The following is a 22729-nucleotide window of genomic DNA, read 5'->3' as shown; positions in this document are numbered from 1 at the left end:
TTGTAATCATCAAACACTAAGTTGAGTGTACTGCCTATGTAGCTTTTAAGCACTCCACCTTATAAATGATAAGGAAATTAGACTATGATAAAATATAGAAATACAGTCATTGAAAGTTTAAAAAAGGTAGTATATATCATGTATATGTAAAAAATAATTTTCAACTTTTTAAAAGAAAATTGTATAAACAATGATAAAGGTATAAAAATAATGGAAAGTTATTTTTCAACATGTTCAATATGTATTTGAATTTTATATTTTTATGATTTTATCTTTTTCACCCTTGAATGGTGACAAATAAGGGGAAGTAACTCTTAGTTGAAATATATGTTTGTAAACCAATAGTGAAATTTATTTACAACCTAAAGCTAAGGTAATTGGTGTTAATTAACAGTGTGTTTGATACCAAAGCTGTCAAGTGAAGCCATGCACTTAATGGGTCATTTAATTTGACAGTTTACATAGCTAGATGAACTTCCTGTTCAAGGAAGAATTACGAATTTGTAGGTTTTTCAAAGGAATATTACTTATAAAATCAATCTCAAGGCATTTTCAGAATTCCCGGGTTATTTCAATGACCCGGCGGGTGTTCCTGGTGATCCCTCAGAATTGTGAAAATCTCGGGTGTGACCCATAGAATAAGGGTCAGTTGACAGTTATGTTAAACGTGGTGTAAGGGAGGTAATTCAAAAACATTAAAGTACAATTTTTGATATTTTCATATATACCTCCCTTACACTTCTTGTAAATTATGTATAAAGGAATGTCAGGATTTGGACTTATTGCAAAGAAAGGGGGTGGTAGTAGTTTTCAATTTTCAATTCATTCAAATTCAAATTTTTTTAAAAGCTACATTTGTAGAAGAAGAAATCTTTAATTGCGCAATAGATTTGTAAGATCTTGACATTATTTTTTTGTCAGAAACTCATACATGTACTATGTCAAAAATTTGATCACAATCATAATTCAGAGCAACTGGTTCAGTTTGTATTGATGCACAATTACTGCTGAGATTGCACTGAGATTGAGTTTCGGGGGTATTAGCACCGAGGGTGTTTCAGAAAGTTGAAAGGGGGGGGGGAATTTTTTCTCAGATCTTTTTTAAGGAGTCAAAATTTTTCATATTTTTTATAAGTTTCAAGATCTTTAATTGCACAGTATTGTGCAATAGATTTGTAAGATCCTTGACCACATGTGATTTATTTTGTGTCACAAACCTATATTATGTCAAAATTTTTATCACAATCCAAATTGAGGCAGTATCAAACATGAAAATTGTGTCCAAATTTGCCAACACTGATCAGGGTTAGAGTAAGATATCTGTGGTCGTATCAGGCTGTGCTCAGCGAAGCATTTTATTAAAATTACATTTGTTATGGTTTTTGGTGACCTGCCTACAGTGCTTACAATGCTTTGATACAAGTTATGTTTGTTGTTCTTCAAAATTGTACTTCACGAATCACCAATATAAATTCATTTTGAAATTGTTCAATGTAAAGATTGAAATATAACTGGTTTATTTTTTAGGAAATAAAAAAAAGTCTTAACAGTTGAAAGATGCCACGAAGAAAGAAAAAATCTGCTGATGTTATAAGGAGGGAGGACAGAGAAAGAAAAAGAAAAAAGGTAAGAATAGACCACTTTTGAGTTTTTCCTTCACTGGAAAAATTATCAATTATGAGTGTATGAAGTCACTTACCAGATAGAGAGGAATGCCTGTATTCCTGCACTATTGACATTCATCAAGCATCTAAGTGATGTCATTGTGCTGGATAAACTATAATGATAATGAATGAAAGATACCAGAGGGACAAACAAACTCATAAATCAAAAAATAAATTGACAAAACAAAGGCTTAAAAAGGAAAAAGACAAACAGACAAACAATAGAACACATGACACAACATAGAAAACTAAAGAATAAAGAACATGAACCCTACCAAAAACTACATGTAGGGATGATCTCAGGTGCTCTGGGAGTGTAAGCAGATCCTGCTCCCGTCGTGTTGCTGACATGTATGTGATAATAAACAATGTTTTTCCTTAATCACAATTCCCCATTGACACCACTGATGATTGTCAATTATGAGAATCCAACTTGCAAAATAATTTGTGATAGATAGACAGTTTATTCTCAAAAAATATAACAAGTACGAATGTTACCATGGTTACAGAGAAGGTAAAAGATAATAAACATAATAATAAAAAAGCATTAAATATAAAAAAACCTCAATATCATGATACAAGTAATAGCATCATAGTTTTCAAGTGACGATGCCCCTAACGGATGAATGATCTTCACTAAAACCAAAGTTTTTGACTTAAATGTATCAAACTCCAAAGTTGTTTATTGTGTCAGCATAAGTCACACATATTGTAAATACAAAGAGAATAATTGGAAATAAAAAAGGATAAAAACATATATGGCTTAAACAATGGGTAAAAAGAAAAAAAATATTTTTACAATAGCTTGTGTGTCAAAACATAAATTTGTTATAAATATACAGTGAAACCTGGCTAAACTGAATCTCTTTTGGACTAAAGATTTTGTTTTCTTTTGGCCGATGTTTCAAGTTTATCAGGTTCACAAGGCACATTATTTGATAGTCGACAGTGCTTACAAACATGTTTGGCTTATACAGGTTTTCCGTTTATAAAGGATTCGGTATAGTTAGTTTTCACTGTAATATGAAATTGTTTCCTTTATTTGCAGAGTTGCAGCACATATGAAATTTCTAATTCCTGTATAAGTACTGATACTGGGAAAGCATTTCATCAAAGTGAACAATTAGTGACAGCAAAAATAAAAAGAATGTGTCGCAAAACTTCAGAAACAAAAGATTCCTTTCATCAAATTGAAAATTCGTTAGCTGTTAAAAGGTTAAACATTTTGTTAAAGGACAGAGAAAGTCAAAGAAAATTGGTAAGATTTTTTTTTTAATTGTTTTAGCATATATACATGTATGTCAAACATATTGTAAATTACAAAGAGAAGTTTTGGAAATAAACATTTATTTTACCTCCTATACATTTCTAAGAATATGATTGGTTAAGAGCAACCACATGGAGACTGTGTGTATTCCATATCAGGTTCTCACACCATATGTTTCATCTCATTAATTCAACAAAGAATCGAATTATGCAAAGACCCTAAGTATTTGCATCTTTGTGCAAAGCCTTCAAAAATTGCCCCTTGGGAGCTTGTAAATGAGCATTGTTCTGAAGATAACACACAATGAGATTTTCATTATCCATGAAGTTACACTTAAAGGATTAATAAAGAAATCTTCAAAGGACAGACAATATACATTCTATTAGAGCAAATTTAAAGGAATTCTAAGAATTCAAGAAAAGAAAGATAACTTTTTTACTTGTATAAGTAACAATATTTGAATGTCTAAGCCCAATTTGTTGTTACCTATACAAGTTGATGAAATACATTTTGTATAAGTATCCTACAAATACTTTAGAATGTTGGTATTTACTTCTTTAAGTACATAAAAATTACTTGGGCTAATAAAATATACAGTGAAACCTGTTTAAACCGAACCTCTTCAGGACTTAAGATCTTGTTCAGTTTTGGCCAATGTTTGGTTTAATCAGGTTCACAATTCACATTGTTTGATATGACAGTGCTTACAAACATGTTTGGTTTATACAAGTTTTTGGTTTATATAGGATTCAGTTAGCCAGGTTTCACTGTAGTTTAAAAAAGGAAGTAAAACATCAACGACTTAATCAATGAATGACAGGCAAAAATTAAAAATATTTTTATGATAGCAGATTTTCAGTACACATGAAATCTCTAATTTTGTATCTAAGTACAGATACTCGTGAAAGAATTTGATCAAATTTAACAATTAGCAAAAGCAAAAAAAAAATTGTTGCGAAACTTCAGAATCAGAAGATTCCTTTAACAATATTGATAACCTATCAGCTTCAAAGATGCATTGAGAGAACATTTAAAACAACGCATAGTGTAACATCCAATATGTTTAAACAGGGTATAGAAAACTGGCCTGAAATCCAAACCAATCCAATAAGACAAAGAAACAGTGACACAAGAATTAAAGACAGTATAGCAATAATACCACAACAAAATAATGAATCAATTAAAGAGGAAAAGTTGGAGGAAGACGTAGAGGTAAGAATCATTTAACATTGTAAACATAAAGTACATGCAAGAAACTAAGATAAACATGATAGACACATGTGATAAACATGATAAGCATGATAAATATGATTAACCTGATAACATACAACATCTTTATTTACATGATATAATTTAAAAAGGTTAAGTTCAAATGTTTGTGCATGTTTCTTTTTGTTAACTTCATGAAAAGTTATAGAACATGTTAGCATTTTGTTCCAGTATAATGTAGTTTTTATCTGGTGCAGTACTCTCAAATTGCTTGTTAATCCTTATGATAACTTTCCAAAATGATTTTTTTGTCAATTTTCACTTAAGCAATGTTTAAATCCAAAAGGTTCTCCTATAGACTTCTAATTATGTTGCACTGTTATACCACTGTCCCAGGTTAGTGGGAGAGTTGGGATCCAACTAACATGTTTAACCTTGCCACGTTCTGTATGTATGTGCCTCTATAAAGTCAGGAGCCTGTAATTCAATGGTTGTTTGTTTATGTGTACAACCTTTGGAATTTAGGTTCTCAATTGCTTTTCAACTTTGTACTTATTAAGCTTTATAACTATTTTGATCTGAGCGTCACTAATGAGTCTTTATAAAAATGAAATGTGCGTCTAGAGTGTTTAATTATTATCCTGATACCTTTGATGACTATTTGTTTTTCATTCATTTTGATACGACTGCCAAAATATAATGGTATGATGTCATTGTCCTTTGAGTCTTTGTCTACTTTGTCCTGTCAGAAACACATTTGGTGTTGGGACAATAACTTTAGTTTACACTAATCAGTCAAGGGACTTACTGAAATAAGTGATTTTTAAATCACTTATTTAAGTAGCAAATTCGAGGTTTTGTCACAAATTGGGATTTTGTAGTTTTTTCAAAATTTTAAACACATAGGTTTAAATAATATCTTTTAATTAGTGAAATTAAAAAATATGAACTTTTTGCTTCTTTTAAGTAGTAAGATTTATGCCTGTGATGCTATCATTTAGCTAAAAATTCTATTTTAGTTGAAAAAATGCTATAATAATGGCTTTACATAATGAACTGATACTTTCTTAATAGATTTTTCACAGCAGTGGGAGTATTTTTCCTGTGAAGTTTAAGGTTTCATCTTTCAGATTATGTAATAAAATTGTACTGTTTGCGAAAAAAAATTTCACTGTTCAGGGGTGTTGAAATTAGTGGGGGTTATTAAAAGAAGTGATTTTTGGGAAGGAAATTGAGGTCTGATACTTAAACAAGTGATTTTTATGTCATTATCCTAGATTCAGTACAAGGTCATCACCTGAGATGACCTAGTCATCCTAGACAACACAGATGTTGGTTCTGATAAGTTTAGAAACATAATTAGTCCCTGGATCATTAGTATTCTATATTTAAAGCTACAATAGAATTAAATCACTTCTTCTAGTGATTAATTTGTACTACTTAAATAGGTGATTATTAAAGAAAGACAACTCTAACTTCCAACCTTTATGGAAATAATGTTACTTGAATCAGTGATTTAGAAAACCACTTGTTTAAGTAAGTACCCTGACTGCTAATGGATCTCTTTGAAATTAAATAAGAAGGTTCAAAACCACAAAAGGAAGGTTGGGATGGATTTTGCGTATGATGGTTTTGATAGTTTAGGAATAAGGGCCCAAAAGGGGCCTGATATAAGAATTTTCTACTTTTGCTCTGAAATTGTACTACACTGTTTGAAACCACATGTAGAAGGTTTGGATTCATTTAAGTGGTTATTGTGCCAGCAGTCTAGGAATCCAGGGCCAAAAACAAGCAGTTTTGTAGTTTCTGGACAATAACTTGGGCGTAAGTGTATGGATTTCTCCGACATGATTTCAGAAAGTTCAAAATCACAAAAGCAAGGCTGGGATCATTTATGCAGGATTTAGGGGATACAAAAGGGACAAAAACAAGCATTTTTCTAGTTTCCACACAATAACTTGTGTTCAAGTGTATGGATCTTCCTGAAATTGTACTACACGGTTTCACTTTATACTACAATGGAAAGGCTTGGATCAAGTTTTGGGGAGAATTGCTCCCAGGGGGATTAAAAAAGTTTGGTGAATAATGTGTCCATACTTGCCCTAAGTCTTCAGGATTCAACCTCTGCAGTCATATAAAGCTGCGCCCTGTGGAACATCTGGTTATATCTTGTAATGTTAAAAAATCAAAAGCCATTAAATGAGAAAAAATCCTTACCCAATTTACATTTTGTTTAAAATGAACTGGAACCACATAGTCACATATTTTAAAATGTTGATGTATACATATTTTGTGTTACAGATGTACATAAAAACAGATGCGGAAGATGAACAAAGTAACTATGTGAAAGGTAGTAATGAGTTTACTCAGTTTAATCACCCACGGGAACAGACAAGAACACACATAAGAACACACACTGGAGAAATGTTCCACAACTGTGATTTATGTGGGAAGGAGTTTCTAAACAGATATGACTTACAGATACACAGGAGATCCCACACTGGATTTAAACCTTTTAAATGTTTAATATGTGGTGAAGAATTCAGTGTAAAAAGTAGCTTTATCTTACACACACGGAGGCACCAAGGGAAGAAATATAAGTCTTTAGATTTGAAGGTATGATTTTCATTATTGATTTTTCTATTCTTGTGGGACGTGATTTAAAGGAGGGGGATCTCATCACTATTCACAAGTTGATTTTTTTGTCAATCAAGATTCACAGAAAATAAATTTCCATAATCACGGATCACGAAATATAAAAAAAAATCTGCAGAAAAACAGATCACGATAGCAAAAATGCGAGGATCACAAAGAATGAAAATAACCACTCAGGCCCCTCATTCTGTGGTAAATTGTTTGAAGGATTTTATGTTGTGTTAGTTATTCTATAAAAACTAATTTACTGAGTGATATATAAATGTACATATTTTGTTGTGTCTGGTGAATTTTACCTGATCCTGTTTAGTGTTCCAGATTTGAAAATTCATTTAAGGAATGACTGTAATATTTTTTCTGTCTATGAGGAAATAACATAAAAAATTTGGTGCACACTGAATAACGCGCGTAGCGGGTTATTTAACAGTGTGCACCATATGTTTGATGTTATTTAGAATATTAGACAGAAAAAATATTACAGCCATTTCTTATAATTTAATTCCTAAATTCCATTTTAAACGGTAGAAAAGCATGAAAAAACATTGATGACGTCATGGTCACATATACATACAAATAATGTCTATGGGCTTATAACAAAATAATGTCAGCCAATCAGAAGACGTGTTATGTCCAAAATTAAATTATTAGATCATAATCTATTATTTTTAAACTAAAAATTAAAAATGTATATAAGACATGTAAGATAAGTTGCAGATCTACAATAGTATTAAAGAAATGAAAGAAGAAATATTAGAAATCAATTTTTGTTTCATCTTGACGGAGTCAAAAAGTGAGACATCGGTATGCTGTTTCCAACGTTAGTTATTAGGTCTAGTTTATGGTGAACCCAAGTGGTAGGGCAATCATATTTGGTATGCAGTTGTATAAGCATGAGCACATCTCATTTCCAGGGAGATTATTTGGCCCTGTCCTCTCAGTCATGGTCTATTGACTTCAAAAATTTGCTTATTTTACATGTATTAGTTTGTGATTAGATCAGTTTGTTGGGAACCACAAGTGGTAGGTCAATAATATTTGGTATGCAGTTGTGTAAGCATTAGCATGTCTTATTTCCATGGAGAGACTGATAATTTGGCTCCGCCCCCTTAGTCATGGTCTATTGACTTTGATTTTTTTTCTGAGTTACCATGTATACGTAAGTTTGTGATTTGGTCAATTCAAGGGAAACAATAAGTGTTTGGCTAATGTTAATTGGTATTCAGTTGTATAAGCCATATTCTAACAACTTTAAAACTTATCTTAGTTTACATGTATAAGTTTGTGATTAGATCAGTTTAAGATGTACTGCTTATGTTAAGTCAATGATATTTGGTATGCAAATTTATTGGCATTTGTAAGTATCATTTCCATGAAGATTACCGGTATATAGCATCACCCCTTCTTATTGACTTTAAAACTTTTCTATAGTTTACTTGTTAATTTTTGTATTCAGATTTGGGAACGACTTATAATAAATCAATGGTCATGATGGTATTTGGTATGCAGTTAACAGGCTATTATTTGAACTTGGAATTATTTTTAATTATGGAATTTGCAAACTTTCTTGAGTTTTAATAAATTCCATGTTTATTTGGTATTATGATCTTTTGAGCAGTTAATAACACTTTCCTTACAATGTATTTTGGTTAGATAGTGTCGTGCACAGCACTATACATTCTATTGAAAATATACTATTTTCTTTGTATTATAGAAAGTGTTGTGCGCAACACAGAACATTTCAGTACAGAATAAACATGGAATTTATTAAAAATTTCAATAACAAGAAATAAAGCAAATTCCATAATTAAAAATAATTCCAAGTTCAAATAATAGCCTTATAGTTGTATAAGCATTGGCAAATCTCATTTACATGGAGATTGTTTAGCCATGTAACTCAGTCATGGACTCGTGGTTCATTGACTTTATAATATAAAAAAGAAGATGTGGTATTATTGCCAATGAGACAACTATCCACAAAAGATCAAAATGACACAAACATTAACAACTATAGGTAACTATAACTTGTGTAATATCTTTTGATTTCAACATTTGCATAATCAAAATTACAAAAAGGCGAGACATATCTCTGTGATAACAGTTTATATAAATAAAGTTTGATTTTGATTTATACACTAATTGATAAGATTACACACACCTGGTAAGTGTCAATGCAATCACCCAATTTGAATTATAATTGGAGTGACAGATATATAAACGACCCCAATTTTTTGGGGGATCGTATAATGTCGTTGTCTGCGTCGTGGTCGTCCAAAGACACATTAGTTTTGGGATAATAACTTTAGTTTAAGTGAAGAGATCTTTATGAATTTTTTTCCGAAGGTTCAATACCACAAAATGAAGGTTGGGATTAATTTTGGGGATGATGGTCCCAACCGTTTAGGAATTAGGGGCCCAAAAGAGGCCCACAACAAGCATTTTTTCTAGTTTCTGGATAATAACTTGTGTACAAGTATTTCAATCGCTCTGAAATTATATCGCAATGTTTTTTTTTTTGGTTTTTTTTTAAATTGATACTTGTTTATTCCAAATATTTCCTGTTTACAATTTCCTCAGTTGCCCAGGATGCAAACTGTGGATTCCCGTTTACATTTAAACCAACTGTCCGGGAAGCAGGAGGTTGAAAAATGTGCACTATATTATCCGAAAAAAATAGTATACATGTAATAATACTTATATTCTTTTATATGACAATGAGTGAAAAAGGAATATCTTTATAGAATGTACTAGTAGTGGTAAATAATATAACATTATAAAATCATAAACAAGTGCACCTATAAACCAGATTCACATAATATTTTAACATAATCAAGTGCATCTTTAAACCATGGATTACCGTAATCAATATAAATTAAAGAGATATAAAAAAAGACAGACAACATGACTGCTATCTCCTGCAAGGTATGTACTTATAGTATGAAATTAATTAATGTGTTTATTTTCTCTTTGTCTAATGTATTATTTGATAAGTAACAGGGTACAGATTTCAGATGTGTTACCATGTATGATTTCCAAAGATTTAAAATATATGTAGAGGACATTTTTATCCCATCATATTTAATTATATCGCAATGTTTAAAACCACAAGTAGAAGGTTTGGATTCATTTTCAGGGATATGGGACCAAAAATTAGGAATGAAGGGCCAAAAAGGGGCCAAAACCAGCATTTTTCTAGTTTCAAGACAATAACTTGTATGTAATTGTATGGATATCTCTGAAATTGTACCACAACGTACCATATAACAAAGGGTAGGCTGGGATTAAGTTTTGGGTTAATTGCCGGAAATATGTAGGATTAAGGGGCTTAAAAAGGGCCAAAAAGAAGCATGTTTCTAGTTTCCAAACAATCATGACAATAACTTGTTTTTAAGTGTATAGATCTCTCTGAAATTGTACTACAAGGTTCAATACTACAAACGAAAGCATGGGATTGAGTTTAAGGGTAATTGCTCCAATGGGGGTTTCAAAAAGGGGGAGGAGGTTTGTTTACCATTTTTTTAAGGGATTCTTATTTTAGCTCACCTGGCCTAAAAGGCCAAGTGAGCTTTTCTCATCACATGGCGTCCGTCGTCCTCCGTCGTCCGGTGTTAACTTTTACAAAAATCTTCTCCTCTGAAACTACTGAACCAATTCAAACCAAACTTCATCTGATTGATTCCTAGGGTATCTAGAATAAAGTTTGTGTTTTAATTCCCATTTCATAAAAAACATGGCCGCCATGGCTAAAAATAGAACATAGGGGTAAAATGCAGTTTTAAGCTTATAACTCAAAAACCAAAGCATTTAGAGCAAATCTGACATGGGGGTTAAATTGTTTATCAGGTCAAGATCTATCTGCCCTAAAATTTTCAGATAAATCAGACAACCCATTGTTGGGTTGCTGCCCCTAAATTGGTAATTTTAAGGAAATTTTACTGTTTTTGGTTATTATCTTGAATATTATTATAGATGGAGATAAACTGTAAACAGCAATAATATTCAGCAAAGTAAGATTTACAAATAAGTCATCATGACCAAAATGGTCAGTTGACCCCTTTAGGAGTTATTGCCCTTAATAGTCAATTTTTAACCATTTTTTGGTAAATCTTAGTTAACTTTTACAAAAACTTTCTCCTCTGAAACTACTGGGCCAAATTTTACCAAACATTGTTAGAATCATTATTAGGCTATCTAATTTAAAAATTGTGTTTTGTGACTGGGCAAACCAACCAAGATGGCCGCCATGGCTTAAAATAGAACATAGGTGTAAAATGCTGTTTTTGGCTTATAACTCAAAAACCAAAGCATTTAAAGCAGATCTGACACGACTAAAATTGTTTATCAGGACAAGATCTATTTGCCCTTAAATTTTCAGATGAATCAGACAACCCATTGTTGGGTTGCTGCCCCTAAATTGGTAATTTTAAGGAAATTTTACTGCTTTTGGTTATTATCTTGAATATTATTATGGATGTAGATAAACTGTAAACAGCAATAATGTTCAGCAAAGTAAGATTCAAAAATAATTCAGCATGAACAAAATGGTTAGTTGACCCCTTTAGGAGTTATTGCCCTTTATAGTCAATTTTTAACCATTTTTCATAAATCTTAGTTAACTTTTACAAAAATCTTCTCCTCTGAAACTACTTGGCCAAATTTTACCAAACATAGCCAGAATCATTATTAGGCTATCTAATTTAAAAATTGTGTTTTATGACCAGGCAAACCAACCAAGATGGCCGCAACGGCTAAAAATAGAACATAGTGGTAATTTGCAGTTTTTGGCTTATAACTCAAAAACCAAAGCATTTAGAGCAATTCTGACAAGGGGTAAAATTATTTATCAAGGTCTATCTGCCCTGAAATTTTTAGATGAATCGGACAAGTTGTTGTTAGGTTGGTGCCCCTAAATTGGTAATTTTAAGGAAATTTTGCTGTTTTGGGTTATTATCTTGAATATTATTATAGATAGAGATAAACTGTTAACAGCAATAATGTACAGCAATTTAAGACTCAAAAATAAGTCCAAATGACCAAAATGGTCAATTGAATCCCTAAGAAGTTATTGTCCTTTATAATCAATTTTTAACAATTTTCATAAAATTTGTAAATTTTTAATAACATTTTCCACTGAAACTACACGGACAAGTTCATTATAGATAGAGATAATTGTAAGCAGCAAGAATGTTCAGTAAAGTAAGATGTACAAACACATCACAATCACCTAAACACAATTTTGCCATGAACTGTCTGCTTCCTTTGTTTAATTCACATATACCAAGGTGAGCGACACAGACTCTTTAGAGACTCTAGTTTTCAAAATTTTTCAAATTTAAAATTTTGAAAAGTTTCAAGAAAAAATATTTAATTGCACAGTATTGTGCAATAGATTTGTAAGATCTTTGACCACAATAATTTTGTGACAAAAACCCAAATTATGTAATTTTTTTTATCACAATCCAAATTGAGACAGTATCAAGCTTGAATATTGTGACCAAATTTGCCCCGACTGTTCAGGGTTTGACCACTGGGGTCGTATATAGCTGCGCAATGCGGAGCACCTGGTTTATTTTCTTCTTCAAATAGATTCTAAAAATAGAACATAGGGGTAAAATGCAGTTTTAAGCTTATAACTCAAAAACCAAAGCATTTAGAGCAAATCTGACATGGGGGTTAAATTGTTTATCAGGTCAAGATCTATCTGCCATAAAATTTTCAGATAAATCAGACAACCCATTGTTGGGTTGCTGCCCCTAAATTGGTAATTTTAAGGAAATTTTACTGTTTTTGGTTATTATCTTGAATATTATTATAGATGGAGATAAACTGTAAACAGCAATAATATTCAGCAAAGTAAGATTTACAAATAAGTCATCATGACCAAAATGGTCAGTTGACCCCTTTAGGAGTTATTGCCCTTAATAGTCAATTTTTAACCATTTTTTGGTAAATCTTAGTTAACTTTTACAAAAATTTTCTCCTCTGAAACTACTGGGCCAAATTTTACCAAACATTGTTAGAATCATTATTAGGCTATCTAATTTAAAAATTGTGTTTTGTGACTGGGCAAACCAACCAAGATGGCCGCCATGGCTTAAAATAGAACATAGGTGTAAAATGCTGTTTTTGGCTTATAACTCAAAAACTAAAGCATTTAAAGCAGATCTGACACGACTAAAATTGTTTATCAGGACAAGATCTATCTGCCCTGAAATTTTCAGATGAATCAGACAACCCATTGTTGGGTTGCTGCCCCTAAATTGGTAATTTTAAGGAAATTTTACTGCTTTTGGTTATTATCTTGAATATTATTATGGATGGAGATAAACTGTAAACAGCAATAATGTTCAGCAAAGTAAGATTCAAAAATAAGTCAGCATGAACAAAATGGTTAGTTGACCCCTTTAGGAGTTATTGCCCTTTATAGTCAATTTTTAACCATTTTTCATAAATCTTAGTTAACTTTTACAAAAATCTTCTCCTCTGAAACTACTTGGCCAAATTTTACCAAACATAGCCAGAATCATTATTAGGCTATCTAATTTAAAAATTGTGTTTTATGACCAGGCAAACCAACCAAGATGGCCGCAACGGCTAAAAATAGAACATAGTGGTAATTTGCAGTTTTTGGCTTATAACTCAAAAACCAAAGCATTTAGAGCAATTCTGACAAGGGGTAAAATTATTTATCAAGGTCTATCTGCCCTGAAATTTTTAGATGAATCGGACAAGTTGTTGTTAGGTTGGTGCCCCTAAATTGGTAATTTTAAGGAAATTTTGCTGTTTTGGGTTATTATCTTGAATATTATTATAGATAGAGATAAACTGTTAACAGCAATAATGTACAGCAATTTAAGACTCAAAAATAAGTCCAAATGACCAAAATGGTCAATTGAATCCCTAAGAAGTTATTGTCCTTTATAATCAATTTTTAACAATTTTCATAAAATTTGTAAATTTTTAATAACATTTTCCACTGAAACTACACGGACAAGTTCATTATAGATAGAGATAATTGTAAGCAGCAAGAATGTTCAGTAAAGTAAGATGTACAAACACATCACAATCACCTAAACACAATTTTGCCATGAACTGTCTGCTTCCTTTGTTTAATTCACATATACCAAGGTGAGCGACACAGACTCTTTAGAGCCTCTAGTTTTCAAAATTTTTCAAATTTAAAATTTTGAAAAGTTTCAAGAAAAAACATTTAATTGCACAGTATTGTGCAATAGATTTGTAAGATCTTTGACCACAATAATTTTGTGACAAAAACCCAAAGTATGTAATTTTTTTTATCACAATCCAAATTGAGACAGTATCAAGCTTGAATATTGTGACCAAATTTTCCCCGACTGTTCAGGGTTTGACCACTGGGGTCGTATATAGCTGCGCAATGTGGAGCACCTGGTTTATTTTCTTCTTCAAATAGATTCAACATGCTCCATACAAAAAAAACAACACTCATAAAAAATCCCTCTCTTAACATTTTGTTTTTAGATGTTACTGGAACCACACATGCTTGGTTTAAGGAAAATTTTGATATATAACTTGTGTTACAGATGCACATAACAACACATGCTGTAGATGAAGAAAGTGACTATGATGGATGTAGTAATGAGTTTAGTCAGTTCAATCAGCCACAGGAACAGACAAAAAGGGAGAAGGTTTGGGCCCATTAAAACGTTTAATCCCGCTGCAAATGTTTGCACCTGTCCTAAGTCAGGAATCTGATGTACAGTAGTTGTCGTTTGTTTATGTAATATATACGTGTTTCTCGTTTCTCGTTTTGTTTATATAGATTAGACCGTTGGTTTTCCCGTTTGAATGGTTTTACACTAGTAATTTTGGGGCCCTTTATAGCTTGTTGTTCGGTGTGAGCCAAGGCTCCGTGTTGAAGGCCGTACTTTAACCTATAATGGTTTAATTTTTAAATTGTTATTTGGATGGAGAGTTGTCTCATTGGCACTCACACCACATCTTCCTATATCTAAGAATGCTTCCAATATTAAAAACTGGAGAAATGTTCCACAACTGTGATATATGTGGCAAGGAGTTTTGTAGTAAAGATGACTTTCAGAAACACAAGAGAATACACACTGGGTTCAAACCTTTTAAATGTTTGATATGTGCTGAAGACTTCAGTGTGATAAGTAACTTTAAAATACACATGAAGAGACATAAAGAGAAGGAAAATAACTCTTCAGGAGATAAGGGAAATAACCCTTCAAATTTGCAGGTATGATTTGTATACTACTGCAAAAATAAATACTTTTTTTTGGTCATACTTTGGTAACAAGTCGGCGTCATCAGCTTCATCCGAAGACAGTTTGTTTCCGGAAGTAACTTTTGAAAAAGTAAATAGTTACCAATAAAAATTTTAACACAATGTTAATAACCACAATAGAAAGCTTGGATTGATTTGGGGGTTCTGGTCCCAAAAGGTTTAGGAATTAAGGGCCCAAAACAGCATTTATCTAGTTGCAGGATAATAAGTTGTGTATTAGTATTTCAATTGTTCTGAAACTGTACCACACAGTTTAATACCATCAGTAGAAGGTTGGGATTTATTTTAAGGGGTTATAGGGGCAAACAGTCTAGAAATATAGGGGGCCAAAACAAGCATTTTTCTAATTTCCAGAGAATAACTTGTGTGTAACTGTATGGATCTCTCTGACTTTCAACTACAAGATTACATATAGCACAGGGAAGGCTGGGATTCAGTTTGTCTAAATTGGGGTTAATTTTTCCAAATATGTAGGAATAAGGGGCCCAAAAAGGGCCAGAAAGAAACATTTTTCTAGTTTACAGACAATTACTTGTGTTTAAGTGTATGGATCTCTATAAATTTTTACCAGATGATTCAATACTACTAAAGGAAGGTTTGGGTTAATTTGGGGGGTATCTCTGAAAATAAACCACCAAGTTTTCATAGCATGAAGGGATGGTAAGTATTGACCTTTGGGGGTTAAGGCTCACAATGTTCCAGAATTTGGTGCTAAAAAGGGGAAAAACTAGGTATTTCTGGTCAATGGACAATTAAGACAATTTAAAAGCAGTGTAAGGGAGGTTATTATAAACCATTTAACATACATTAGGTTAGGTATGGTCCGATTTGCCTCCCTTACACTACTTGTATATTATGCATAAAGAATTGTCAGGTTTTGAACTAATTGCAAAAGAACCGAGGTGGTACATTGTAGTAGTTTTCAATTCATTTTTTTTCAAATTTCTCAAAATTTTTGAAAGGTTAAAAAAGAAGAAATCTTTAATTGCATTTTATTGCTTAATACATTTTTAAGATCTGGACATTTGTTTTGTGTCAGAAACTTAAATTAAGTTTGATTCCAATCCAAATACATATCTGTATCAAGCTTTAATTCTGTGTCCATACTTGCCCGAACTGTTCAGGGTTCAACTTCTGTGGTTGTATAAAGCTTCACCCTGCTGAGCATCTGGTTTATTATTTTAGGTAAAGATTGTATGAATTGCAATCAAAACCTTATGGGACTGACTTCATATCTAAATCTTCCAAGCCTTATCACTATCTTTTTGATACACAAAATAAAGTGCATTGATCAAAACATTCCATACATCCTATCCATGAACATATTAAATTTACTACAACAAACATTCTATGCACCCTATTCACATTTCAAGAAATTTATGGATGTAATATATGCTCAAATATTCAAGGCACAGACTATTGATAAACTTGTCAAGAACATTGCATTACTTTTGCAAGGTGCAGGAATCCAATATCTTGTTCTTAAAATCGAATGATTTCAGAGTTAACATCCTCTTTATAAAATGAGATTTATCTTCCTTTTTCTAGAATTGCTGTTAAAGCTACTACAACTAACATGGCCAATGCAATAATGAATTTTACTTCCCATTGATAAATTGAATCAACTATTGCTTTCAAGCACTTTGATTTTTTTCTTTTGTTAATTGTTTGAACAATTGCATGTTGTGTTTGTCATTTTAAATAAAAAAGCTTAATTTTGAGTGATATATACATTTATCCTGCAATTGAGTGTCCTACTATACAGATACATCCCTACAGATATCGCTATGCTGTATCTGTATACTATACAGGTAGGCTATAAAGCTCTGCCCACTGCCTAACTGAGTATTGTTTGAACCTGTGTGACCTTAGAATGTGTATTCCAGTTGCATTCCAATGACAATCACAATTGTCGATTTCAAATCAAGAATATGTGATTGTGTTACAAAATCAACCATGTCAATTTCAGCATGCATGTTTAGTGAATGTCAAGTCTGACGCGTAGGACAACTTGTACACTTCTGTTCCAAATTTGACAATGTTTTGTTATTTGTTTTTACTGTTGAAACTAGTTGTTATGTTAAAATAGATAATTATTCACCTTGAGCGATGTATTATTGTTGACCATTCAAGATTCTTTTTGAGCAAACCCGTCTTCAGCATAATGTGTGATTTTGATATTACTACGCAGGCCTTAAAGGATCATGTTTGGGGTTCCAGATTTGAAAATTAGATAATAATCTATTATTCATAAGCTAAAAAGTTAAAATTATGATAAGATATTCTACAGATATATACCAGTATGATACAAACAAAAGATAAAATATATGAAATCTATAAACAATATATATTAAGTTTTATTTTAATTCATGCACTTAGAGAAAATATCACACACACCTGGTACATGTAATTGTCAATGCAATCACCAAATTATAATTGGAGTGAAAGATTTATGAAAAAACTGTTAATTGTATATGATGAAATCATATTTTATTTAATATTTACATTTGAACTAAAATGGTTAGACTGAGAAGTATTTCAATGAAAATTGAATTCTTGGAGATCTTAGATATATGCAGATGCACTTAGATTTTGGATATATGACCATTATAGGTTATTTCAATTTCAAATTTTTCAGTACTTTGATCACACATATTTTGGGTTACAAACTGATGCTGTATCAAATTTTCAATCACAATTTAAATTCAGAGTTGTTGTAAGCTTACATGTTGTGTCCATACTTGCTCAACTGTTCAGGATTTGACCTCTGCAGAAGAATTAGGTTTCTGTCTGTCCTACTTTTCAATCCTAATAATAACCATGCCTTAATAATACTTTTAGTCATTTTTCATTATCAGGAAAACAATGTTTAAGTCCAAATGTTTCACCTATACACTCAATGTAAAAAAACAACACCAATAAAATAAAAAAAAAATCCCTACCTTAACATTTACTGGAAGTGATATACTTTACCTTATGAAAATTTTGATAAATAATTTGTGTTACAGATGCACATAAGAACACATCCTGAAGATGAACAAACTAACAACTATGTGGAATACAGTAATGAGTTTAGTCAGTTCGATCACTCACAGAAACAGACAAGAATGCTCCCAATATTAAAAACTGAAGAAATGTTCCCTGAATGTGATTTATGTGGCAAGGAGTTTCTAAACAAATATGACTTACAAATACACAGGAGATCCCACACTGGATTTAAACCTTTTAAATGTTTGATATGTGGTGAAGACTTCAGTGTGATAAGTAACTTTAAAATACACATGAAGAGACATAAAGAGAAGGAAAATAACTCTTCAGAAAATAAGGGAGATAACTCATCAGGATATAAGGGAAATAACTCTTTTGGACATAAGGGAGATAACCCTTCAGGACATAAGGGAGATAACTCATCAGAATATGAGAGAAATAACTCTTTAGGACATAAGGGAAATAACTCTTCAGGAGATAAGGGAGATAACCCTTCAGGAGAGAAGGCGAATAACTCCTCAGGACATACAGGAAATAATTCTCCAGGACATAAGAGAAATAACCCTTCAGATCTGCAGGTATGATTCTCATTATTGATTATTAGGGTAAAGATTGTATGAAATTCAATCAAAATCTTTTTTTGGGACTGACTTGATATCTAAATTTTTCAAGTCTTATCACTACCCTTTTTGATACACAAGATAAAGTGCATTGATCAAATCCTTCTACACACCTTATCCATGACCATTTTAAGAAATTTATGTATGTAATGAATGCTCAGATATTCAAGGCACAAAGTAATGATAAACTTGCAAATAAAATTGCATAACATTTGCAAGGTGTAGGATTCTTATATTTTTCTAAAAATAGAATGATTTCATTGTTAAAATCCTCTTTATAAAATGGGATGTATCTTACTTGGTCTAGAATTGCTGATAAATCAACTACAACCAAGATGACCAATACAATAATTATTTTTTCTTCCCATTGACAAACTGAATCCAACTTTACCATTCAATACTTTCAAGCACTTTGCTTCTTTTCTTTGGTAAATTGTTTGAAGAATTTTATGGTATGTTTGTCATTTTATATAACACTGGACATTAAGCAACCAACAATCAATTAATCAATCATCATTTACAAGACTTAGTTATTGAGTGATGTATGAATTGAGGAGGTAGACCTAGGTTAAGGGAAGTAACTCTTCAAATCATCAGTTCGTTTATGTCAACCATTTTCATCAAAATATTCTAAGCTTCTAGGTTACATAGATTATTTCCAATCTGTTTCAGGTAAATGCTTAAAATACATTGATGAAACTTGCCTTTTACAAACCCATCACTGAATTAAAGAGTTATCTCCCTGAAGCCAGGTCTACCCCCTTAAAACGTTTTGTTGTGTCTGTTAATTCCAATTTTTACTTGATCATGTTTGGGGTTCTAGATTTGAAAACTCATTAGATATTAATCATCTTTTATTTATAAGCTAAAAAGTTAAAATTAAGATAAGATTAGTTGGAGGATTAAACTAGTATGTTATAAATGAAAGAAAAAATATTGGTAACTATAAGGCCATTGTTATAATATTGTTCGTTTCTGTGTGTGTTGCATTTCAATGTTGAGGCGTTTGTGTTTTCTCTTATTTTTGAGATATTGAGATATTGAGATAAGACGTAGCACGGTACTTGTCTATCCCAAATTCATGTATTTGGTTTTGATGTTATACTTGTTATTCTCGTGGTGTTTTGTCTGTTGCTTGGTCCGTTTCTGTGTGTGTGTTGCGTTTCGGTGTTTTGTCGTTGTTCTCCTCTTATATTTAATGCGTTTCCCTCGGTTTTAGTTTGTTACCCCGATTTTGTTTTTTGTCCATGGATTTATGAGTTTTGAACAGCGGTATACTACTGTTGCCTTTATTTATGATATATGAAATAAAGTTTGATTTTGATTTATACACTAATTTATAAGATTACACACACACCTGGTAATGATCAATGTAATACCCGAATTACAATTGGAGTGACAAATTTAGAAAACTATAAATTATATTTTATTATAATTTTAAAATAAAATTTACATCATAAATTATTTTAGAGTCTATGGTTTATTGTATTTAATTTTATATTTACATTTTTAATTTCAAAATCTTCACTTTGACCACATTTATTTTGTGTTTCAAACCAATGCTGTATTTAAAAATATTCAATCACAATCCAAATTCAGAGCTTTAAATGTTGTGTCCATACTTGCTCAACTGTTCAGGATTTGATATCTGCAAAAAAAATCAGTTTACTGTTGACCCTACTTATTAATCCTCATAACAGTCATGCCTATTTTAGTTATTTTTTAGTCATTTTTCATAAGCACTGATATAGTCCAAATGTTTCTCCTATAGGCTCAATACACAAAAAACCCCAACACCCATAAAATAAAAAAAAACATCTCTACCGTAATATTTTGTTTTTAGATGTAATTGGAACCCCACATACTTTACCATATGAAAATTTTGATGTTTACATAATTTGTGTTACAGATGAACATAAGCACACATGCTGAAGATGATCAAAGTAGTGATGGGGAATGTAGTAATGAGTTCAGTCAAGTAGATCACCCACATGGACAGAGAAAAATGCTCATAACACACACAAAAACACACCCAATAACACACATAAGAACACACCCAATAACACACATAAGAACAATCACAAGAACACACCCACTACTAAAAACTGGAGAACTGTTCCATGACTGTGATATATGTGGCAAGGAGTTTATTAGCAAATCTAGCTTACGGGACCACATTAGATCACACACTGGATTCAAACCTTATAAATGTGGGATATGCGGTAGAGACTTCAGAGTGAAAAGTAGCATAAACAGTCACATGAAAATACATGAAAGGAAACCATACAGATGTGATGTATGTCGTAAAGGATTTACATCAAGTCAGGCTTTAGACAAACACATTAGAACTCATACTGGTGGTGATAACAAACCTTACACGTGTGATGTATGTGGTAACAGTTTTAGTTCAAGTCAGGCTTTAGACAAACACATGAGAATTCATACTGGTGATTGATACGTATAAAAACCTTACTCATGTGATGTATGTGAAGAGAGGATCTAGATTAAGTCAGGCTTTAGACTAGACAAACACATGAGCATGATGAGAATTAATACTGGTGATTGATACATATACAAACCTTACACGTGTGATGTATATGGGGGAGGGTTTCTATTAAGTCAAAGTTTAGACAAACACATGAGAACTCATACTGGTAATGATTTCAAACCTTACACATGTGATGTATGTGGTAGAGGGTCTAGATTAAGTCAGGGTTTAGACAAACACTTAAAATCATATACTGGTAATTTATACAAACCTTCCTCGTGTGATGTATGTAGGAGAGGGTTATTAATTCAGGCTTTTGCCAACCACATGGGAACTCATACTATTACTGGTGATTGACAAATATACAAAACAAACACATTAGAACATATACTGTGAATCTAAAATATAAAGCTGGAATAAACATTTATACAAACAAAGCAAGCAAACCAACCACAGTTTAACTCTACAAGCATTATAGTTATACATTCATACTTCATATTACTTCGAATTTTCAGCTCGATAAACACATAACTTCTAAGATTTATAGATACTGTTTAAAAGAGAATAATCCTTTCACAAATTATTGATTGCCTCTCATATTAACTATTATTATTTTTCTGTTTGTGTTTTCCTTTTTTTTTTATCCATGGTGTTGTCAGTTATTTTCATATCACAAGTTTGACTGACCATCTGGTATTTTTCGTCATTATTTTCATACCACCGCAAAAAAAAAAACCAAACTGCACCATAAACATTGTTATGATATTGTCGTTGGCGTCGTCCGAAGACACACATGGTTTCTGGATAACGATTTTTTTATACGACCGCAAAAATTGAGAATTTTTTCGTCGTATATTGGTATCACATTTGCGTCGTCGTCGTTGTCTTTGGCGTCCGAATACTTTTAGTTTTCGCACTCTAATGTTTGTTTTAGTCAATAGAAATCTATGAAATTTGAACACATGATTTATGACCACAAAGGGAAGGTTGGGATTGATTGTGGAAGTTTTGGTCCCAACAGTTTAGAAATTAGGGCCCAAAAAGGGCCCAATTTGGCATTTTCTTGGTTTTCGCACAATAACTTTAGTATAAGTCAATTGAAATCAATGAAATTTAAACACAAGGTTTATGACTACAAAAGGAAGGCTGGGATTGATTTTGGGAATTGAAGTCCCAACATTTTAGGAATAAGGGCCTAAATTAAGGCCCAAATAAACATTTGTCTTGGTTTTCAGATTTCATAAATAAAAAGAAAATTTCTTCAAACATTTTTTGAGAGGATCAATATTCAACAGCAAAGTAAATTGCTCAAAGGCAAATTTTTTTTAAAGTTCATTAGACCACATTTATTCTGTGTCAGAAACCTATGCTGTGTAAACTTTTTAATCACAATCCAAATTCAGAGCTGAATCCAGCTTGAATGTTGTGTCCATACTTTCCCCACCCATTCAGGGTTCAACCTCTGCGGTCGTATAAAGCTGCGCCCTGCGGAGCATCTGGTTGATATTTATGACCGGTTATCAAATTGGTTCACATTAAGGTCTAAAGGGTCCA

At 32.0% G+C, this 22729-nt stretch overlaps 1 protein-coding gene across 2 annotated transcripts in view; it reads left to right on the top strand.

Moving 5' to 3' along the window:
* Positions 1 to 22472, top strand: part of LOC134718949 (zinc finger protein ZFP2-like) — a 39508-nt gene extending 17036 nt beyond the window's left edge. For both annotated transcript variants that reach the window (XM_063581819.1, XM_063581818.1), the window contains exons 2-9: positions 1528 to 1626; positions 2713 to 2922; positions 4003 to 4143; positions 6442 to 6756; positions 14355 to 14448; positions 14787 to 15031; positions 18088 to 18645; positions 20597 to 22472. In XM_063581819.1, the coding sequence (XP_063437889.1) occupies positions 1558 to 1626; positions 2713 to 2922; positions 4003 to 4143; positions 6442 to 6756; positions 14355 to 14448; positions 14787 to 15031; positions 18088 to 18645; positions 20597 to 21142 (2178 nt within the window). In that variant the 5' untranslated portion in view covers positions 1528 to 1557 and the 3' untranslated portion in view covers positions 21143 to 22472. The remainder of the gene's footprint in view (positions 1 to 1527; positions 1627 to 2712; positions 2923 to 4002; positions 4144 to 6441; positions 6757 to 14354; positions 14449 to 14786; positions 15032 to 18087; positions 18646 to 20596) is intronic.
* The last annotated feature ends 257 nt before the right edge of the window (positions 22473 to 22729 follow it).

This window comes from Mytilus trossulus, chromosome 5, assembly GCF_036588685.1.
Source record: "Mytilus trossulus isolate FHL-02 chromosome 5, PNRI_Mtr1.1.1.hap1, whole genome shotgun sequence".
In the NCBI taxonomy this organism is placed as follows: Eukaryota; Metazoa; Mollusca; class Bivalvia; order Mytilida; family Mytilidae; genus Mytilus; species Mytilus trossulus.
Note: the sequence above shows the minus strand (reverse complement) of the source record. Positions and strands in the feature narration are given on the sequence as shown.